The 18,922-nt window shown below is 44.8% G+C and overlaps 1 protein-coding gene across 4 annotated transcripts in view; it reads left to right on the top strand.

The window, feature by feature from the left end:
• Positions 1–18,922, top strand: part of ASS1 (argininosuccinate synthase 1) — a 181,673-nt gene that overhangs the window by 57,662 nt on the left and 105,089 nt on the right. For all 4 annotated transcript variants that reach the window (XM_030207832.1, XM_030207831.1, XM_030207829.1 and 1 more), the window contains exons 7-9: positions 6,640–6,714; positions 8,205–8,275; positions 14,516–14,546. In XM_030207832.1, coding sequence (XP_030063692.1) covers positions 6,640–6,714; positions 8,205–8,275; positions 14,516–14,546 — 177 coding nt within the window. The remainder of the gene's footprint in view (positions 1–6,639; positions 6,715–8,204; positions 8,276–14,515; positions 14,547–18,922) is intronic.

The raw sequence follows: 18,922 nt of genomic DNA, 5'->3' as shown, positions 1-18,922 counted from the left end.
GCTGATGGCGACGGGTACGGGTGAAGATAAGAATGCTTTAGGGAGTCAGGGACCGAGGCAGGCAAATTGCGAGGGGATGTTGGGTGGGCCCTGGCGGGGGATTGGGGTCACGTGTGGGGGGGGGGGAGGGGGGGACAAGGAGAGCTGCTGGTCGGGGACTCACTCCCCGACGGGGAGAGCAGGAAGGATGGTGGGAGAGCTCCCTGGCTGCTGTGGAAGCCCTGCGTTTGTGAGGGCAGCAGCCAGGGGAATGTCAAGATTGGGCTGGGGAGGCTTAGCCTCCCCAAGCCTCTTATACGGGGCGCCTATGGGTGAAGTTCAGCACCAGAAAGGGAAGATTGTCCTTTCAGTTCAGAGGCTGCAAACCCAGATTCAGTTGCTTCTGAGGCAAGTAGTTCCTCAAGTTTGGGACTATATGCAGATTCTAGGTTCAGTGGCAGTGATCACAGATGAGGTTCCTTGACCTCAGGCTCACATGTATCCTCTGCAAAGGTGCCTCCTCAACAGATGGTTAGCACACTCACAGACCTACATTTTATGTCTTCCTTGGATCTGGTGAGAAACTGCATGAAGTAGTGACTACAAGGCTTGAGCCTAACATCTCTTGAGTGGATAGTGGTGACAATGGACACTGATCATAAGTACATAAGTAATCCCACACTGGGAAAAGACCAAGGGTCCATCAAGCCCAGCATCCTGTCCACGACAGCGGTCAATCCAGGCCAAGGGCACCTGGCAAGCTTCCCAAACGTACAGACATTCTATACATGTTATTCCTGGAATTGTGGATTTTTACCAAGTCCGTTTAGTAGTGGTTTATGGACTTGTCCTTTAGGAAACCGTCTAACCCCTTTTAAAACTCTGTCAAGCTAACCGCCTTCACTGCGTTCTCCAGCAATGAATTCCAGAGTTTAATTGCACGTTGGGTGAAGAAAAATTTTCTCCGATTTTGTTTTAAATTTACTACACTGTAGTTTCATCGCATGCCCCCTAGTCCTAGTATTTTTGGAAAACATGAACAGACGCTTCACATCCACCTGTTCCACTCCACTCATTTATTTTATATACCTCTATCATGTCTCCCCTCAGCCGTCTCTTCTCCAAGCTGAAAAGCCCTAGCCTCCTTAGTCTTTCTTCATAGGGAAGTCGTCCCATCCCCGCTATCATTTTAGTCGCCCTTTGCTGCACCTTTTCCAATTCTACTATATCTTGAGATGCGGCGACCAGAATTGAACACAATACTCAAGTTGCGGTTGCACCATGGAGAAATATAACGGCATTATGACATCAGTTGGATTGGGATGTACATTGCCAGGATTGGATGGCACAGGGGAGCAGGTCTCTGACTGAGTTGACCTGGTCCATCAACCACCTCAAGTAAAGAGTGGTATGAAAGGCTCTGGTTGCATTCAGGGTCCTAACTTAGGGCAAGGCTGCCACAGGAAGTCTCGGCAGCCATTTTGAGGAAGCAGTGGCACCGTGCAGAATAGCGGCAGCAGGCAGGAAAGAATGATGTTCTTTCCTGCCGCTGTAGAGGCCATTAGACCACCAGAGCTCATTAAGGTAGGCCGGGGAGGGCCTACAGATAGTTATGTGGCCAGGTTGGTTGTTGTGGCAGTAGTGGTGGAAGGTTGAGTGGTATCCATAGCTTTCACAGCTTGCTTGCCTGCCATTGGCCTGTTTCTCATGGACCTAAAACAGATTTCTGGTTTTCTCTGACTGATTTTAGACCTGTGGGATAATGCCTGGACTGAAGAATTGGGTAGCCAGTGGTTTACTGCTCAAAAATGTTCGAGTAGATCAACCCTGAAGCAGTATGAACTTATTCAAATGGGAAAAAAATGAAACAGATCATTTGAACCCACAGCTATGGAGGCTGCTAAAGACAGGTTTATCTAGGGCAGTTCACAAAAGCAGAACACAGTCTTCTAATAGTTAAGAAGGTTTTTTTTAACTATTAGAAAACTTGTGTTCTGCTTTTGTGGACTGTACTGCTCTTTCTGCAGAATTTTTGTTTTCCTGTTCTGGATTTCCAGGCTTCTCTAGGGGCCATACCTTTTCCCCATTGATACCAACATGAGTGTTAATACAGGATGAGGGAGACTGAGATGCTGGTAGAGTAGGGGGAAATCTTACTTCTGTATCTCTATGGTGCCCTTAATCTGAGTTTTTTTGTCATAATTTGTTCTTACCTAGAGCAACACTGGGGAAGTGTTTTTCTGTACCACCTCCTCCCCCAGTCTGTATCACATCTCAAATGCTGAATACGCTAAAGATATTGCAAAGTATGAGGGGCTCAGAAGGGGTACAGGAAGGTGGGGAGTGAGTGAATGAGAGGATCTAGGTGCTGAAATGAAAGTATTAGAGGTGGAAAACAGAGAGACTGAGGGACCTAAAACAGATTTTCTGGCTTTCTCTGACTGATTTCAGTCCTATGGGCTAGTGCCTGGACTGAAGAACTCTGGAAAAGTACAAAGCATAGATTAGCTCCCTGTTGGTTGCTTATAGTTCAACTGTTACCTAACAATACATTAGACATCACAGATTAATACTGAACAGTCTCTACAAATTTTGTGTAATTATTAAATATTATTTGTGTTTTAAAGTATAGATCTAAAATGTTTATTTGCAATGCCTTTTAGGTCCATAAAATTACATAAAATCTTCCTTTCTGCTTAGAGTGGGGAGATGCGGAGAAGAAAATTAAGACTGAGGGGATGGGTATGGAGAATGCGGGCACGGTGAGGGGATGGGGTTACGAAGTCTGCTTGACTGCAGGGATGGGGTGGGAATGGGAAAAAAATCTTTTGTTGCGGGGGAGGGAATGGGGATGAATCTTTGTCCCCACGTCACTCTCTAGTGGTAAAGAATTTACCACCTTCCATTTGCTGAGTGTACATTGAGCACTTATGAGATACCTGGAAGTAACTAATGAGTTTCGCAAGTCAGATTTTGTCTTTTTTAGAGGATCCAGGAAAGGTTACAGAGCCATCAAGGCTCCTATTGCACATTGGCTCAAAGAAACTTATTTCTTCAATCTATATTCTCAAAGGCAAGCAACATCCCTCAGATTTGAGAGCTCATTCCATGAGAGGGATAGCAACTTCCTGGGTACAATTGTGAGCAGTGTTGCCTGGAGACATTTGTAGGGTGGCAACTTGGTCTTTGCTTCATAACTTTGTGAAGCATTACTGGCTAGATTTGGCTGCTAGAGAGGAGGCAGCATTTGGGACTGAAGTGCTTAAAGCAGGAATAGAATCCCACCCAGTTTGAGGATAACTTTGCTATATCCCACAAGTTCTGGACTGGTCTGGTGAGGATGCTAAGAAGGGGAGATTAGATCTTACTTGCTAATATTCTTTTCTGGTGTCCCACCAAACCAGTCCAGCTTCCCTCCTTGATCTCATGTCAGTTCAAGCTATTCAGCAGTTGTTCTCATGCTGTTTCAGTTTCAAATGTTCATACAGTTCACTTGAGCTCTATGTTATAAAAAAGAAGAGAAAAGAACAGATTTTTTTTTATTGTAAAATTTTCTCAATTGTAATCAAAGGCAGATATCCTACCACTGCTTGGTCATGCAAAATACTGAGGAGTTAAGGCTGCATGGTACGCTTATAGATGAAAAAGATAAAAGCAGATCAGTAATAGGTACAGTGGGGGAAATAAGTATTTGATCCCTTGCTGATTTTGTAAGTTTGCCCACTGACAAAGACATGAGCAGCCCATAATTGAAGGGTAGGTTATTGGTAACAGTGAGAGATAGCACATCACAAATTAAATCCGGAAAATCACATTGTGGAAAGTATATGAATTTATTTGCATTCTGCAGAGGGAAATAAGTATTTGATCCCCCACCAACCAGTAAGAGATCTGGCCCCTACAGACCAGGTAGATGCTCCAAATCAACTCGTTACCTGCATGACAGACAACTGTCGGCAATGGTCACCTGTATGAAAGACACCTGTCCACAGACTCAGTGAATCAGTCAGACTCTAACCTCTACAAAATGGCCAAGAGCAAGGAGCTGTCTAAGGATGTCAGGGACAAGATCATACACCTGCACAAGGCTGGAATGGGCTACAAAACCATCAGTAAGACGCTGGGCGAGAAGGAGACAACTGTTGGTGCCATAGTAAGAAAATGGAAGAAGTACAAAATGACTGTCAATCGACAAAGATCTGGGGCTCCACGCAAAATCTCACCTCGTGGGGTATCCTTGATCATGAGGAAGGTTAGAAATCAGCCTACAACTACAAGGGGGGAACTTGTCAATGATCTCAAGGCAGCTGGGACCACTGTCACCACGAAAACCATTGGTAACACATTACGACATAACGGATTGCAATCCTGCAGTGCCCGCAAGGTCCCCCTGCTCCGGAAGGCACATGTGACGGCCCGTCTGAAGTTTGCCAGTGAACACCTGGATGATGCCGAGAGTGATTGGGAGAAGGTGCTGTGGTCAGATGAGACAAAAATTGAGCTCTTTGGCATGAACTCAACTCGCCGTGTTTGGAGGAAGAGAAATGCTGCCTATGACCCAAAGAACACCGTCCCCACTGTCAAGCATGGAGGTGGAAATGTTATGTTTTGGGGGTGTTTCTCTGCTAAGGGCACAGGACTACTTCACCGCATCAATGGGAGAATGGATGGGGCCATGTACCGTACAATTCTGAGTGACAACCTCCTTCCCTCCGCCAGGGCCTTAAAAATGGGTCGTGGCTGGGTCTTCCAGCACGACAATGACCCAAAACATACAGCCAAGGCAACAAAGGAGTGGCTCAGGAAGAAGCACATTAGGGTCATGGAGTGGCCTAGCCAGTCACCAGACCTTAATCCCATTGAAAACTTATGGAGGGAGCTGAAGCTGCGAGTTGCCAAGCGACAGCCCAGAACTCTTAATGATTTAGAGATGATCTGCAAAGAGGAGTGGACCAAAATTCCTCCTGACATGTGTGCAAACCTCATCATCAACTACAGAAGACGTCTGACCGCTGTGCTTGCCAACAAGGGTTTTGCCACCAAGTATTAGGTCTTGTTTGCCAGAGGGATTAAATACTTATTTCCCTCTGCAGAATGCAAATAAATTCATATACTTTCCACAATGTGATTTTCCGGATTTAATTTGTGATGTGCTATCTCTCACTGTTACCAATAACCTACCCTTCAATTATGGGCTGCTCATGTCTTTGTCAGTGGGCAAACTTACAAAATCAGCAAGGGATCAAATACTTATTTCCCCCACTGTATATATGGACTTTTATTCATGCAAATAACAAATTCCTTACTTCGCGATGTAAGGAGTTTGTTATTTGCATGAATAAAAGTCCATGTATACCTATTACTGATCTGCTTTTATCTTTTCCATCTTGGAGTTTGTGGATCGGTTGCCTTTCTGTTTTTTGGTATGCTTATAGGTCAGAGTGCACAGGCTTTGCCTCCATCTGCTAGTTGACAGAAAGGTTCTGGACTGGTCTGGTGGGACTCAAGGAAAGGAGATGGGATATGATATACCACCTTTCTGTGGTTACAGTTAAAGCAGTTTGCTTATTATATACAGGTACTTATTTTGTACCTGGGGCAATTGATAACCATCCATTGCCCCAGGTACAAAATAAGTATCTGTGACTTACCCAGAGACACAAGGAGCTGCAAGAAAATTAGCAGGTAGGATCTAATTTCTCCATGGTAATGGCATCATCTCAGTCAAATTGCCACACCTTGACCAAATTTAATTGATGGAATAACATCATTGAAACATTATTTCTGTGAACAAAACAGTCAGGTAGATAGAACATACTGAATCTTCAAAAACTACATTGATCTGGATGTTGATAATCAATATTATAAGCAGTCCTTCACAACAAGGTAAGCAATTCATGAGCTATATCTGAAAAAGTCAGGAGTCAAATCCAAATAAGTAAATAAAGTTTTAAAGAAGCAACTATGTCCCCCATTAAAAAAAAATGAGGCTAAAATACAAGAAGGGTATAAGGGTTAATGACCCATTTCTAACCGCCCCTTTATTCCAAAATAGATGAAAAGGAATAGTGTTTCAGTTTGGGTCTTTTTTTGTTTTTGTATTTTAGATCAAGATCAGGCTGGTTACTAACTCTTTTCCTATGTTGGATGAGGTGTATGTTTACCTGGCTAAAAACAAATAAAATCCCAATTTTGTTGCTTGTGTTAATTTGTCTTACGCTTTTGAGCTGATTGAGCTTACACTGGTTCTTTTTAGATGTTCTCAGTTGGGTTTGGTGGGAAAGACCCTATGCTGGATTAAATCTTTATCAAGACTTTTCACTGTGCTTCTGATCCTTTCTTTACCAAAACTTTCACACTTACTGTACTTCTGACACTCTCACATTCAATGTCCCCTCCTCACCTTCCTTTTCCATTTACTGTTGTGTTCTCGTCTTATTTCAGACCTGCTTTCATGATCTTTCTCTACCTCATTCTCTTTTCCTACTACTACTTATCATTTCTATAGTGCTACTAGACGTACGCAGCGCTGAACACTTGAAAATGAAGAGACAGTCCCTGATTGACAGAGCTTACAATCTAATTAGGACAGACAAACAGGACAAACAAGAGTTTTCCTGCCATCCTATGTCTGTCTCACCATGTTTTTTCTGTATCTAGATTATAGCTCCCTGGAGGATGCCAGAATTCTATAATCGCTTTAGAGGACGCAGTGACCTGATGGAATACGCAAAGGTAAAACAGAATTTTAAATGCAATGACATCACATCACAGACAAGAGTAACAGAAGGAAAGCAATTGATGCACCATACTCTGCTTCCTCTTATACCGAAATGGCCAAAATAATTGTGCCAGACATGTTAGGAATGGGAAAAGAAAGAAAGGAGCAGTGTGGTTCACCAGAGAAGTAGGAGAATGAGCTGAGGGATCGGATAAGAAACTAAAGGTTTTTTTTTTTACTAAAGATTAGCTGGAGTAATCTGCAGCAGGGCCCATTTTATTCCACAGAACTACATATATCAGAATGATAAAGATAGGACATTAGCGGGCTCATTCTCGAAAGAGATGGACATCCAAAAATTGACATAAATCGGCACTTGGACATCCATCTCACAGAACTGTCCAAATCGGTATAATCTAAACCACATTTTGGACGTCTTTCTCAGAAGCCCTTCGGAAGGACGTCCAAATCTCAATGGGGCATATCGGAGGCGTGTTCAAGCTGGGACTTGGGCGTTCCTAAGACTTGGATATCTTTGAGCCATAATGGAACAAAGCAAAAACATCCAGCATTAAAACTTGGAAGTTTTGAGCTGGACCTGTTTTTTATTACGAATAAGGCACAAAAAGGTGCCCCAGATGACCTGATCACCACTGGAGGGAATCAGGGATGACCTCCCCTTACTTCCCCAGTGGTCACTAACCCCCCCGCCTACCACCAAAAAGTGTGGTGAAGAACATTACTTGCCAGCCTCAGATGTCATATTCAGGTCCATGACAGCAGCATGCAGGCCCGTGGAGTCTGAAGTCCATTAAACTGTTCAGACAGGTGGATCCAGGCCCATCCCCCCTACCTGTTACAATTGTGCAGGAAACTGTGAGCCCTCCAAAACCCACCAGAAACCCTCTGTACCTACATATAGGTGCCCCTTCACCCCTAAGGGCTATGGTAGTGGTGTACAGTTGGGGGTAGTGGGGTTTGGGGGGCTCAGCACACAAGGTAAGGGAGCTGTGTACCTGGAAGCATTTTATGAAGTTCAATGCAGTGCCCCCTAGGGTGCCTGATTGCTGTCCTGGCACGTCAGGGGTACCAGTGTACTAAAAATGCTGGCTCCTCCCAAGTCCAAATGGCTTGACTTTGGATGTTTTAGACTTGGACGTCATTCTTTTGAAAATGGCCGAAAATCACAAAACGTCCAAATCCAAGGACGTCCATGGTATTTTTGAACACACAAGATGGTTGTCCATCTTTTTCGAAAATAACCTTCTCCCTGCCTCGGAATTTGAACGTCGTTGTAAAACGTCCAAATTCCGACTTAGACGTTTCTTTCGAAAATGCCCCTCTAGGTGTAGTGAACATCTTCTGGGTATAGAGGCAGACTGCTAGGAAGTATGGGCATTTTCAGAAGATAGAGGTATGTCACTGGGCTCCTTTCTGCTCTTGAAAGTGTAAAGGATATGGTGTTGCATGTTCTGATTGTATGTTGCTTCCTTCTATCCAATAGAAACATGGAATTCCAGTTCCCACAACACCCAAGAATCCTTGGAGCATGGATGAGAATCTCATGCACATCAGGTAAGAGAATGAAGCATTCCCTCTAGCACCCTTGGACCAAAGAAATAAACCTTTGGTAAGGCAGGGCGTATAAGCATCTCAAATGTGTAACTTCAGACAGCCATCTGAACGGGGACCTTTCAAACCATTTGTGCTTCTAATTCTGCACTAAATATTTGAATGTAAGCAGGAAAGCATTTAGGACAGAGAGGCTTCGCAACCAGTTATTATTTACAGCTATAAAAATGGGATGCCGCCTTCACTGTCTGACTCTGCATGTTTATAAGGATGTATCTTATTCATTTCCCTAAACCTGCAATTTTTTTCAGTTTACAAAACTTTTGCATAATGTCTATTAGATTGTAAGCTCTTTGAGCAGGGACTGTCTTTCTTCTATGTTTGTGCAGCACTGCGTACGCCTTGTAGCGCTATAAAAATGCTAAATAGTAGTAGTAATGTGCGTTCTTTTCTTTTCATAATAAGCAGATTTTTGATTCAGGTACTAATTAGTTTCTAGTTTGTTTGTTCTATATCAGTTAGTTTAGATCTTGGATGAGTCAGTCTAAGAATATATGGAATATCTCCTTGTTTTTATACTTGGAGGCTCATTTTCAAAGCACTAGACTTCCAGAGTTCCATAAGTTACTATGGGGCTCATTTTCAAAAGAGAAGAACGTCCAAAAAGTGTCATAAAGCAGCATTTGAACAAATTTCTTCTCAAAATGTCCAAATTGATATTTTCGAAACCTATTATACAGATGTTTATCTATGCAATTCAACTGCAGTGCGTCCAAATCACAAGGGGTGTTGGAGGCGTTTCTAGGGCGTGCCTAACCCTTGGATGTTCAACAGTCATAATGGAGCAAAACCAAAACATCTACGGCAAAAACTTCAATGTTTTGGTCTAGACATCTTTTCCTAAAGAATAAGACACAAAAAGGTGCCCTAAACAAAAACCACACAAGTTACTGGAATGTAGGAGGGGCCAGCATTTTTAGCAGACTGATCCCCCAGACATCCCAGGAGAGCAATGGGGCACCCTAGGGGGCATTGCAGTGGACTTCATAAAATGCTCCAAGCTACACATCTCACCACTGCTCCCTTATCTTGTCTATTGAGCTTCCCAAAACCCACTATCCCCAACTGTACACCACTACCATAGCCCTTACGGGGGAAGGGGGCACCTATATGTAGGTAAAGTGGGTTTCTGGTGAGTTTTGGAGGGCTCACAGTTTCCTCCACAAGTGTAACAGGTAGGGAGAGGTATGGGCCTGGGTCCACCTGTCTGCAGTGCACTGTACCTACCACTAGGCTACTCCAGGGACCTTGCAGGCTATTCTAATGGACCTGAGTATAACATCTGAGGCTGGCATAGAGGCTGGCAAGTAATGTTTTTAATCACATTTTTGAGGGGTGGGAGAGGGTTAGTGACCACTGGGGGAGTAAGGAGAGGTCATCCCTGATTCCCCCCAGTAGTCCTCTGGAGCACCGAGACACTTGTAAAGAGGATGAGGGGGCACAATGCTAGTGAAAATGAAATGTTTCTCACTCACTAGCGTTCGGAGAAGAGGGTTATAGAGCTAAACTGCTTAGTTTTCCCAAACTATCTGCTGTCAGACTGCAGCCTCCTGCAACTGTATTTGAAGGAAAGGCCACCCTCGCCCCTCCGATTCCATGCTCATTGTAGAACATAAAACCAGAAGCACTGGGGGGACTCAGGATTAAAGGGAATGTGGGGACTGTATTGTTATAAAAACCGGTCCATCTCAAAACATCTTAGTTTTAGTCCTGGATTGTTTTGTTTTGTTCCATTATGGCTGACCCGACACGGCCGTGTTTCGGCCCTAAGGCCTGCCTCAGGGGTCTTGATTAATCTCAGGTGTAGCAGTGTGAAAATATTGCACCGATGAAAGTTTATGCTTGATTAATGAACAATGCAATGCCTCCTTCAATCTCTGCTCCGTAGGAAATGGAGTATTGTCCGTTGAAATATAGTTTTTCAACAGACAATACTCCATTTTCTACGGAGGAGAGATTGAAGGAGGCATTGCATTGTTCATTAATCAAGCATAAACTTTCAGCGGTGAAATATTTTCACACTGCTACACCTGAGATTAATCAAGACCCCTGAGGCAGGCCTTAGGGCCGAAACACGGCCGTGTCGGGTCGTTTTTTGAAAATCCTTAAAGTTGTTTGGTATTCCTCCTTGGTTCATCCTCACTTTTTTTTTCTACATCTCACGGTGCGTGAGGTCTTTTACCTCCTTTTTTTTGCTGATTCTTAACACGCCCCTGACACACACCCTTGTGATTTGAACGCAATTCTGATGAACTTCATAGAAAAACGTCTAAAAATTGATTTTGAAAATACCAATTTGTTTGTGAGAAAAACATCTAAATGCAGATTTGTCACTTTTTGAATGTTTTTCTCTTTTGAAAATGAGCTCCTTTGTACAAAAGTACCTTTTTTATTTGAAAATCCTTTAGATTGTATTTGCTTTTTTTTTTTTAAGGTTTTATTTTTGCAATGAAAATGGCAATACAATACCCAAACAGTAATAAACCAAGTGATTTAATATCAAAAAGCTTTGGTACATGCATTCCAGAGTTTTTTTTTTTTTTTTTTTTAAATAAACAAGAAAACCACCCCCTTCCCTTCCCTTCCCTTCCCCTGTTCTAATTATGCTATTCAACAAAATCGATGGAGTAGGCAGTCCACTACAGAGACAGTGCTAATAGTGATCTTAGGAGACATGAAGAGATGACCTCCAAGTTTTGTAAATGTCCCATACTTTACAACGTGGGATAATGTGCCCATCAATTGTGGGCAAAACAAGGCCACAGCTTATTAAACACAAACATTGATACTTCTGGGAACAACTGAGCCCTGTCCCTTTAAGTCCTGTGCCTTGCCCTGACATCAGCCATCTGCGGCATGTAACCCGCCTTGTATGTATAACGACCCGCTATCAAAAATGTCTAGCTAGGTCGCACGTGTTTCAGTCCACACCCACCTTACTCTGGAGCTGGGCGTTACAAGGATCAGGGTTGCCAGCTGGGAAAAATTTTCCCAGCCCGAAACAGCCGTAAACCCGCCCGTAGCCAATCCCCGCCTCCCACGTCACTAGCCCCGCCCCATGTCATCCCTGACGTCAACCCCGCCCCTGAAAGGCTTCTATTGTCCAATTTGGACCAATTGAAGGCCTGGAAAAGCTTCTATTGGACCGAATTGGACCAATAGAAGCCCCGGAAAAAACCGCCGAACTCGCACAGCTGCGACGGGAAAACTGCCCAAAAAACTGCATCCCGCGGCCGGCAAAATGTTCCCACCGCCGCTGGCGAAAACCCGCCCAATTGGGCGGTAAAACCACCCACCTGGCAACACTGACAGGGATAGTGCTGGGCAGACTTATACGGTCTGTGCCAGAGCCGGTGGTTGGGAGGTGGGGATAGTGCTGGGCAGACTTATACAGTCTGTGCCCTGAAGAGCATAGGTACAAATCAAAGAAGGGTATACACAAAAAGTAGCACATATGAGTTTATCTTGCTGGGCAGACTGGATGGACCGTGCAGGTCTTTTTCTGCTGTCATCTACTATGTTACTATGAGGGGCATAATCAAACGGCGCCGGCGAAATCGATCGCCAGCAATCTATTTTGGTGGCGCCACAACAGCTGGCCGGAACCGTATTATCGAAAAAGATGGCCAGCCAACTTTTGTTTCGATAATACGGTTGGGGCCGGCCAAATGCCACAGATCGCCGGGTTTGAGACGGCCGACTTTGTTTTTCAGCGATAATGGAAACTGGAACCGGCCATCTCAAACCCGGCCAAATCCAAGGCATTTAGCCGTGGGAGGGGCCAGCATTCGTAGTGCACTGGTACTTCTGGATGTTTAGATCTTGCTGATCAGTTATGTTATGACTTACTTGTTCAGGAGTGCTGTATTTTGTGATACTGTTTTGAGAAATGTTCAAGAAAGACTTCATACAAATGAAAAAAGTCCCTGCCGTGCATTTTCCCTTGATCGCCGTCCCTGACATGCACTTCCCTTAATAGCCGTCTTTCTCTCCGAAAGTGCACTTCTCTTAATGGCCGCCTTTCTCCCTGAACAGGGAAATCAAAAGTTTTTGCGCACTGCTTTTTTTTTTTTTGTAGTAACAGTGGGATTTGAACCAGCCACCTCTGCATTACAAGACCAGTGATGTAACCACTTGGCCACAGCTCCACTTGGGTGTCCCTCCCTTTTGATTATACCCCTCCAGGTCTCTCTCAGCCACACACAGACAGCTTAACGCACTGTGATTGGCTGAAAGAGACCTGAAGGGGTATAATCAAAAGGGAGGGACAGCCAAGTAAGTGGAGCTGTGGCCAAGTGGTTATATCATGGCTCTTGTAATGCAGAGGTGGCTGGTTCAAATCCCACTGTTACTACTAAAAAAACTGTTTTGATTTCCCTGTTTGGGGAGAAAGCCGGCCATTAAGAGAAGTGCACTTTCGGAGAGAAAGACGGCTATTAAGGGAAGTGCACGTCAGGGACGGCCATCAAGGGAAAATGAACAGCAGGGACTTTTTTAATTTGTATGAAGTCTTTCTTGAACATTTCTCAAAACAGTATCACAAAATACAGCACTCCAGAACAAGTAAGTCATAACATAACTGATCAGCAAGATCCTTTTTTTTTTTTTTTTTTTATGAGCTGGCCGACTGGCTTCCCCTCCTAGGAAGGAAATGTTTTAAAGTTTTTTTTTGGGGGGTGGGAGGGGGTTGGTGACCACTGGAGGAGTATGGGGAGGTCATCCCCGATTCCTTCCGGTGGTCAGTTTGGGCATCTTTTTGAGACTTGGTCGTGAAAATAAATAAACCAAGTAAAACCGTCCAAATGCTCGTCATCGCCGGTTTTCTTTTTTCCATTATCAGCTGAAGCCGGCCATCTCGTAAGCACGCCCACATCCCGCCTTCACTACCCTGCCGACACGCCCCCTTGAAGTTTAGCCGCCTCCGCGATGGAATGCCGGCGAGTGTGTCCAAAAATCGGCTTTCGATTATACCGATTTGCCCGGTTTTAGGAGATGGCCGGCCATCTCCCGATTTGTGTCGGAAGATTGCCGGCGATCTCTTTCGAAAATAAGCCTGTATGTTACTACTCCGCAGATCGTCCATTGTTTATTTACTTTGCTCGGCGAATGCTGCACTCCACCAAACGTGTTTCTGGATGGCACTTTATTGGTTTAAGCACTCCCTTTCCTGCCACAGCCCCATGCAGCAAGGCCTGTCAGGCCCCCCCCACCAACTAGGGGAGTATGGTAACTGCAGCTAAGGAATTGTGTTTGCAAAATAGTTCTGAAGGGCATCTTCAAAGTCGTTGAGAAGCAAATCCTGTGCTACATCTGAAAGGTGTGGCCCAGTGGTGCCATATCTTCTGGCCAACTTGAGATCAATTCCATAGATCAATCTGCCTGTTTAGCTTCTTGAGGTTGCGGCCCCAGAGGGTAGACATATCCCATCTGTATCTTGTTATAATATCAGACCAGAATATGCACTTAGCTGGCAAGAGGAGTGACAGCTCAAAAAAATCAGCTTTAGCCAAAGTTATCAGCTGCTTGCAGTAGTTAGCGTATCTGGGTTTAAAAAAAGGTTTGGACAAGTTCCTGGAGGAAAAGTCCATAGTCTGCTATTGAGGTAGACATGGAGGAAGCCACTGTTTGCCCTGGGATCAGTAGCATGGAATCTTGCTACTGTTTGGGATTCTGCCAGCTTCTTGTGACCTGGCTTGGCCACTGTTGGAAGCAGGATACTGGGACGGACCATCGATCTGCCCTGGTAGAGCTATTCTTATGTTTTTCATCTCAGCTGCCTCTTTACGGATAAATGCTTTTGAATATCCGGATACATGTGGTTTCATGGCCTCACAGTTAAACTATAAGCCACATAATTGTTTTTATTCATGTAATGTGCCCATTGTACTCTTTGTACATTATACAGCTATAAGGGAAAGCCATGCTGAGTCAGACCAAGGTCCATTGAGTCCAGCATCCAGGTCACAAATACCCAGTAAATCCCAAAATGTAGATGTTTCCTGTAATTCTTTTCCAGGGTGAGCAATGGCTCTCCTGTTTAACCTGTTCTCCGACACGTGTGTTTGTATGTGTATCTATATATTTATGCACATATCTTCCAGTAAAACTGATAATCAACAACTGGCTCTGATTTTCATGTCAACTGGAAATGTAACTTTGTTTTGTTTTTTTTTATCTCCCTAGCTATGAGGGTGGGATCCTGGAGAACCCTAAGGTAAATGATTTTCCATTTTCTGAATGGTCCTGTACATGTGGCAGCAGTTAGAAAGCCGTGACTTCACTTTTTGGACTTCTGAGCTACAGGTCTGCCTAGCAGGGTCGCCGAGAGTGGGCGGGGGAATTTCCCAGGCCTCCAAGGGGGGCCCGGCACTGGGGTCTCTCTCTCTCTCCTGTTCCTGACAGGACCCGGGTGATTGCGTCCCGACAGGAGCAGGAGAGAGAACTCTGGTGCCGGGCCCCTCTTGGAGGTTGGTCTTCGGGCCAGGTCCTCTGGTTTGGTTGGCGGGGATCCCCCCAGGCCTTGCCAGTAGAAGAGGTCGTTCTTCAGTCTGCCGCCTGACTGCCAAGCGGCAGCTTTTCCCATCAGTCCTCGCATGCTCAGTTTTGAAACTGAGCATGCACGACGTGAAAGAAAAAGCAGCTGCAGGGGCAGGCCATGCATCAGAGTGAAGAGCAGCGCTGGAGAAAGACCTCTTCTGCTTGTGATCCTGGGGAGGTGGCAGCGGCAATCCTGGGGAGGGAACAACAGCAGTGGCAATCCTGGGGGGGGGGGGGGGGGGGGGGGGACGGGACGGTGGCCTTGCCCCGGACCTGGTGGTGGCCCTTTTCTGGTCCCAGTTCAGTCTCTTGATGGCCCTGCTGCCTAGCCCCTTTCTGTAGGGATTTTTTATTAATGTTACTGGATCAGCAGGAGAAATGTCAGAAAAAAACCCCCTAAAGGAGCACTGAGACACTTGTAAAGAGGATGAGGGGGCACAATGCTAGTGAAAATGAAATGTTTCTCACTCACTAGCGTTCGGAGAAGAGGGTTATAGAGCTAAACTGCTTAGTTTTCCCAAACTATCTGCTGTCAGACTGCAGCCTCCTGCAACTGTATTTGAAGGAAAGGCCACCCTCGCCCCTCCGATTCCATGCTCATTGTAGAACATAAAACCAGAAGCACTGGGGGGACTCAGGATTAAAGGGAATGTGGGGACTGTATTAGCCCTGGAGCCCTATTTCCCTCTATGTGTTGGGATAGGGGGAGGCGGAGGCTGGTAGGGGAGAAAATATTTTGATGAGAGTAATCTAATCTCTGTATGAGAGGTTTCCTTCTCAAAGGTTCCCACTGTCAGCAGTGGCTCATTATCTGGAATGTGTGTGTTCCATGACTACCGGAGAAGGGGCCAGACACAACAAGACATACTGGACTGATACTCAAAGGGACTCAAATATTCAGCAGCATTCTACGTACAGCAGGCAATTCTGTCACTGAGCATCTCTGTTTGAGCACCTGGAGGTAGCACAGGGAGATTGTATTCCTTAAACTACTACTACTACTACTTATCGTTTCTAAAGTGCTACTAGACGTAAGCAGCGCTGTACACTTGAACATGAAGAAAACATCTGTGTGGTCACTCTCCAGTATAGACTAGTAGTGTATGTTGGTAGAAACATGCATACTTTAAGACCAGGTCTGTGGCAAACATAAATGGGTGCCCCTAAGTATTCTGTAACTTGGTGGGGTCAAGGGCCATGGATTTGATATACCACCTGTCTGTGGGTACAACCAAAGCAGTTTACATATGCTCTGTGCAGGTTCTTTTTCTGTCCCTAGTGGTCTCACAATCTCAGGGCCCTGTTTACTAAGGTACGTTAGTGTTTTTAGTTTGCCTACACTTAGTGCGCGCGCTAACCATGTACGCGCCTGTAGGGATATTGTAGGCGTGTACATGGTTAACGCGCGTACATGGTTAATGTGCATTAAAAATATTAGCGCGCCTACAACGCTGCTTAGTAAACAGGGCCCTAAGTTTGTACCTGGGGCAAAGGAGGGTTAAGTGACTTGCCCAGGGTCACAAAGGGTTGCACTGGGAATCAAATCCAGTTCCCCAGGTTTGCAGCCCACTGCACTAACTGTTAGGCTACTCCTCTACTGCTTGTAGTGGAGGAGTAGCCTTGTGGTTAGTGCAGTGGACTTTGATCCTGGGGAACTGAGTTCGATTCCCACTGCAGCTCCCTGTGACTCTGGGCAAGTCACTTAACCCTCCATTGCACCTGGTACAAAATAAGTACCTGAATGTATGTAAACCGCTTTGAATGTCGTTGCAAAAACCTCAGAATGGCGGTATATCAAGTCCCATTTCCCTTTCCCCTTATAGGTGTAAGTAGAAGACAGGCCCATATCCCACCAATGCTCCATTCACGTGTGCACCCCCTTGCATTTACCTGTTTGCTATAGAATTCCACTATGCATGTCCACGTGTATGTGTATGGTATACCTTTGTACGTGCTGATATTCTGTAACACACATGCTCAAATGGTGATAGAATGAGGGGGAAAGTGCAGCCGAATATCATTAGACAACCTTAGCACTATCCAGACAGTGTGTGAGCAAAGCAGCAGCTTTTCCAGAGAACAGCGGTTTTCACACCACTAACCAGATAGCTAACCAGATCGAGTCAGGACTAAACAAAGCTGGCCTAGCATGAACTGGGCAACCATCTGGATAGCGATATGAATATCACTTCACCTGGATAGTGTCAGCACTCGCAACCTAGATAGCAGGGCTGAATATCTGGCTATCTTTAAAAAAAACGCTGAGCATGGTGGCTGAAAATTGACCAGACTAAGTGTCTGCTAGGGTAGTATTCAGCCCTTTGTATGGACCAGACTGGGTCAATTGTCAACCCTCTGTACTGGACCAGGTCAGTCAGCCTTCTAGACTGGACCAGACTGCTGCTACAGGGTCAGTATTCAGCCCTCTATACTGAACTAGACTGCTACTAAAAGGACAGTATTCAGCCCTCTATGCTCCTCCCTCTAGGAGTGGAGGAGTGGCCTAGTGGTTAGAGTGGTGGACTTTGGTCCTGGGGAACTGGGTTCGATTTCCACTGCAGGCACAGGCAGCTCCTTGTGACTCTGGGCAAGTCACTTAACCCTCCATTGCCCCAGGTACAAATAAGTACCTAAGCCGCATTGAGCCTGCTATGAGTGGGAAAGCGCGGGGTACAAATAAAATAAAAATAAATAAAAAAAATTAGACTGCTACTACTGGGACAGTTTTCAGTGGAGGTGTAGCCTAATGGTTAGTGCAGTGGGCAGAGAACTAGCAGAACCAGGTTTGAGTCCAACTGTGGTTCCTTGTGACCCTGGGCAAGTCATTTAATTCTGCATTGCCCCAGATACAAAACTTAGATTATGAGCCTACTAGGGAAAGAAAAATACCTGTATATAATATGCAAACTACTTTGGTTGTACCACACAAAAGTAGAATATCAAATGCATTACCCTTACTCTTACCCATTATACTAGACTTCTGCTGCAGGGTCAATTGTTAGCCCTGTATACTGGATGAGACTGCTGCTAGCAGGACCATATTCAGCCCTCTGTAGTGGACCAGCTTCTGCTACAGGGACAGTCCTTAATACTGGACCAGACTGCTGCTACAGGGTCAATTATTCATTCCTGTATAGTGAACCAGCCTGGCAGATTATTTTACAGATTTCATTTTTGGTGCATTGCTCTGTATTTTATCAGGTTTTTTTTTTTTTAATTTTTTTGTCTCCCTGGGCCTGCAGTAATATTCTGTCCGTGGCACAGGATGGCAAGGGATTACTGGGAGATTTGAGGACTGAGCTCTAAAAGTGAGGAGCAAAGGTCAAATCTTTCACTGCAGTAGCAAAAAAGAAAAACTGCCTAAAGAAGTTCTTTTTATAAACCACTTTATGCATTCGAATGGGCTTTATAAAATTAAGTCATGCCTAAAAGTACACATGGTAGAAGCTACATGTATTTGGACAGAGCATGTGTGTAGTCACAATTTTACACATGTGTTTTATAAAATACACAGTGACATTCACACTTGCTGTTAAGTATCATAAAGTTCGGATCTTGAATGTAGGTGCTATTGCTGCTAGGTTTGTGTTGCTATTTTGTAAAGTCGCATAGGTGCTTATATGTCTTTCTAAAATAGCACCAAACTAGGGGCCCTATTTACTAAGCCGCGCTACAGCCACGCTAGCGTTTTTTAGCACGCGCTAGTTCTAGAGACAGCCGTAGGAATATATGGTTGTCTTTAGCGTTAGCATGCGTTAAAAACGCTAACATGCCTTAGTAAACAGGGCTCTAGGTGTCTTCCTGGTCACCCTATTATAAAATTTGCCTCAGTATGACATTTGCTTTTCCTAGGAGCCTCTGAAAGAATATAGACAGAGTGAATACAGTATGAGTAAATTCTCTGGGCTGAATAATGTACTGCTCTCAGTGGCTAAAAGTGCACACACAGATTTTCGAGCACTTGTACTTGTAGCTACAGGGAAAATGAATGGGGTAGGAGAAAGCACTATATAAGAAGGTGCACTCATTCTTTTCCTACTAGTTGAGCCATTT

This window comes from Microcaecilia unicolor, chromosome 6 (genome assembly GCF_901765095.1).
Source record: "Microcaecilia unicolor chromosome 6, aMicUni1.1, whole genome shotgun sequence".
NCBI classification, from domain to species: Eukaryota; Metazoa; Chordata; class Amphibia; order Gymnophiona; family Siphonopidae; genus Microcaecilia; species Microcaecilia unicolor.
This window is presented reverse-complemented; position numbering and strand designations above follow the sequence as displayed.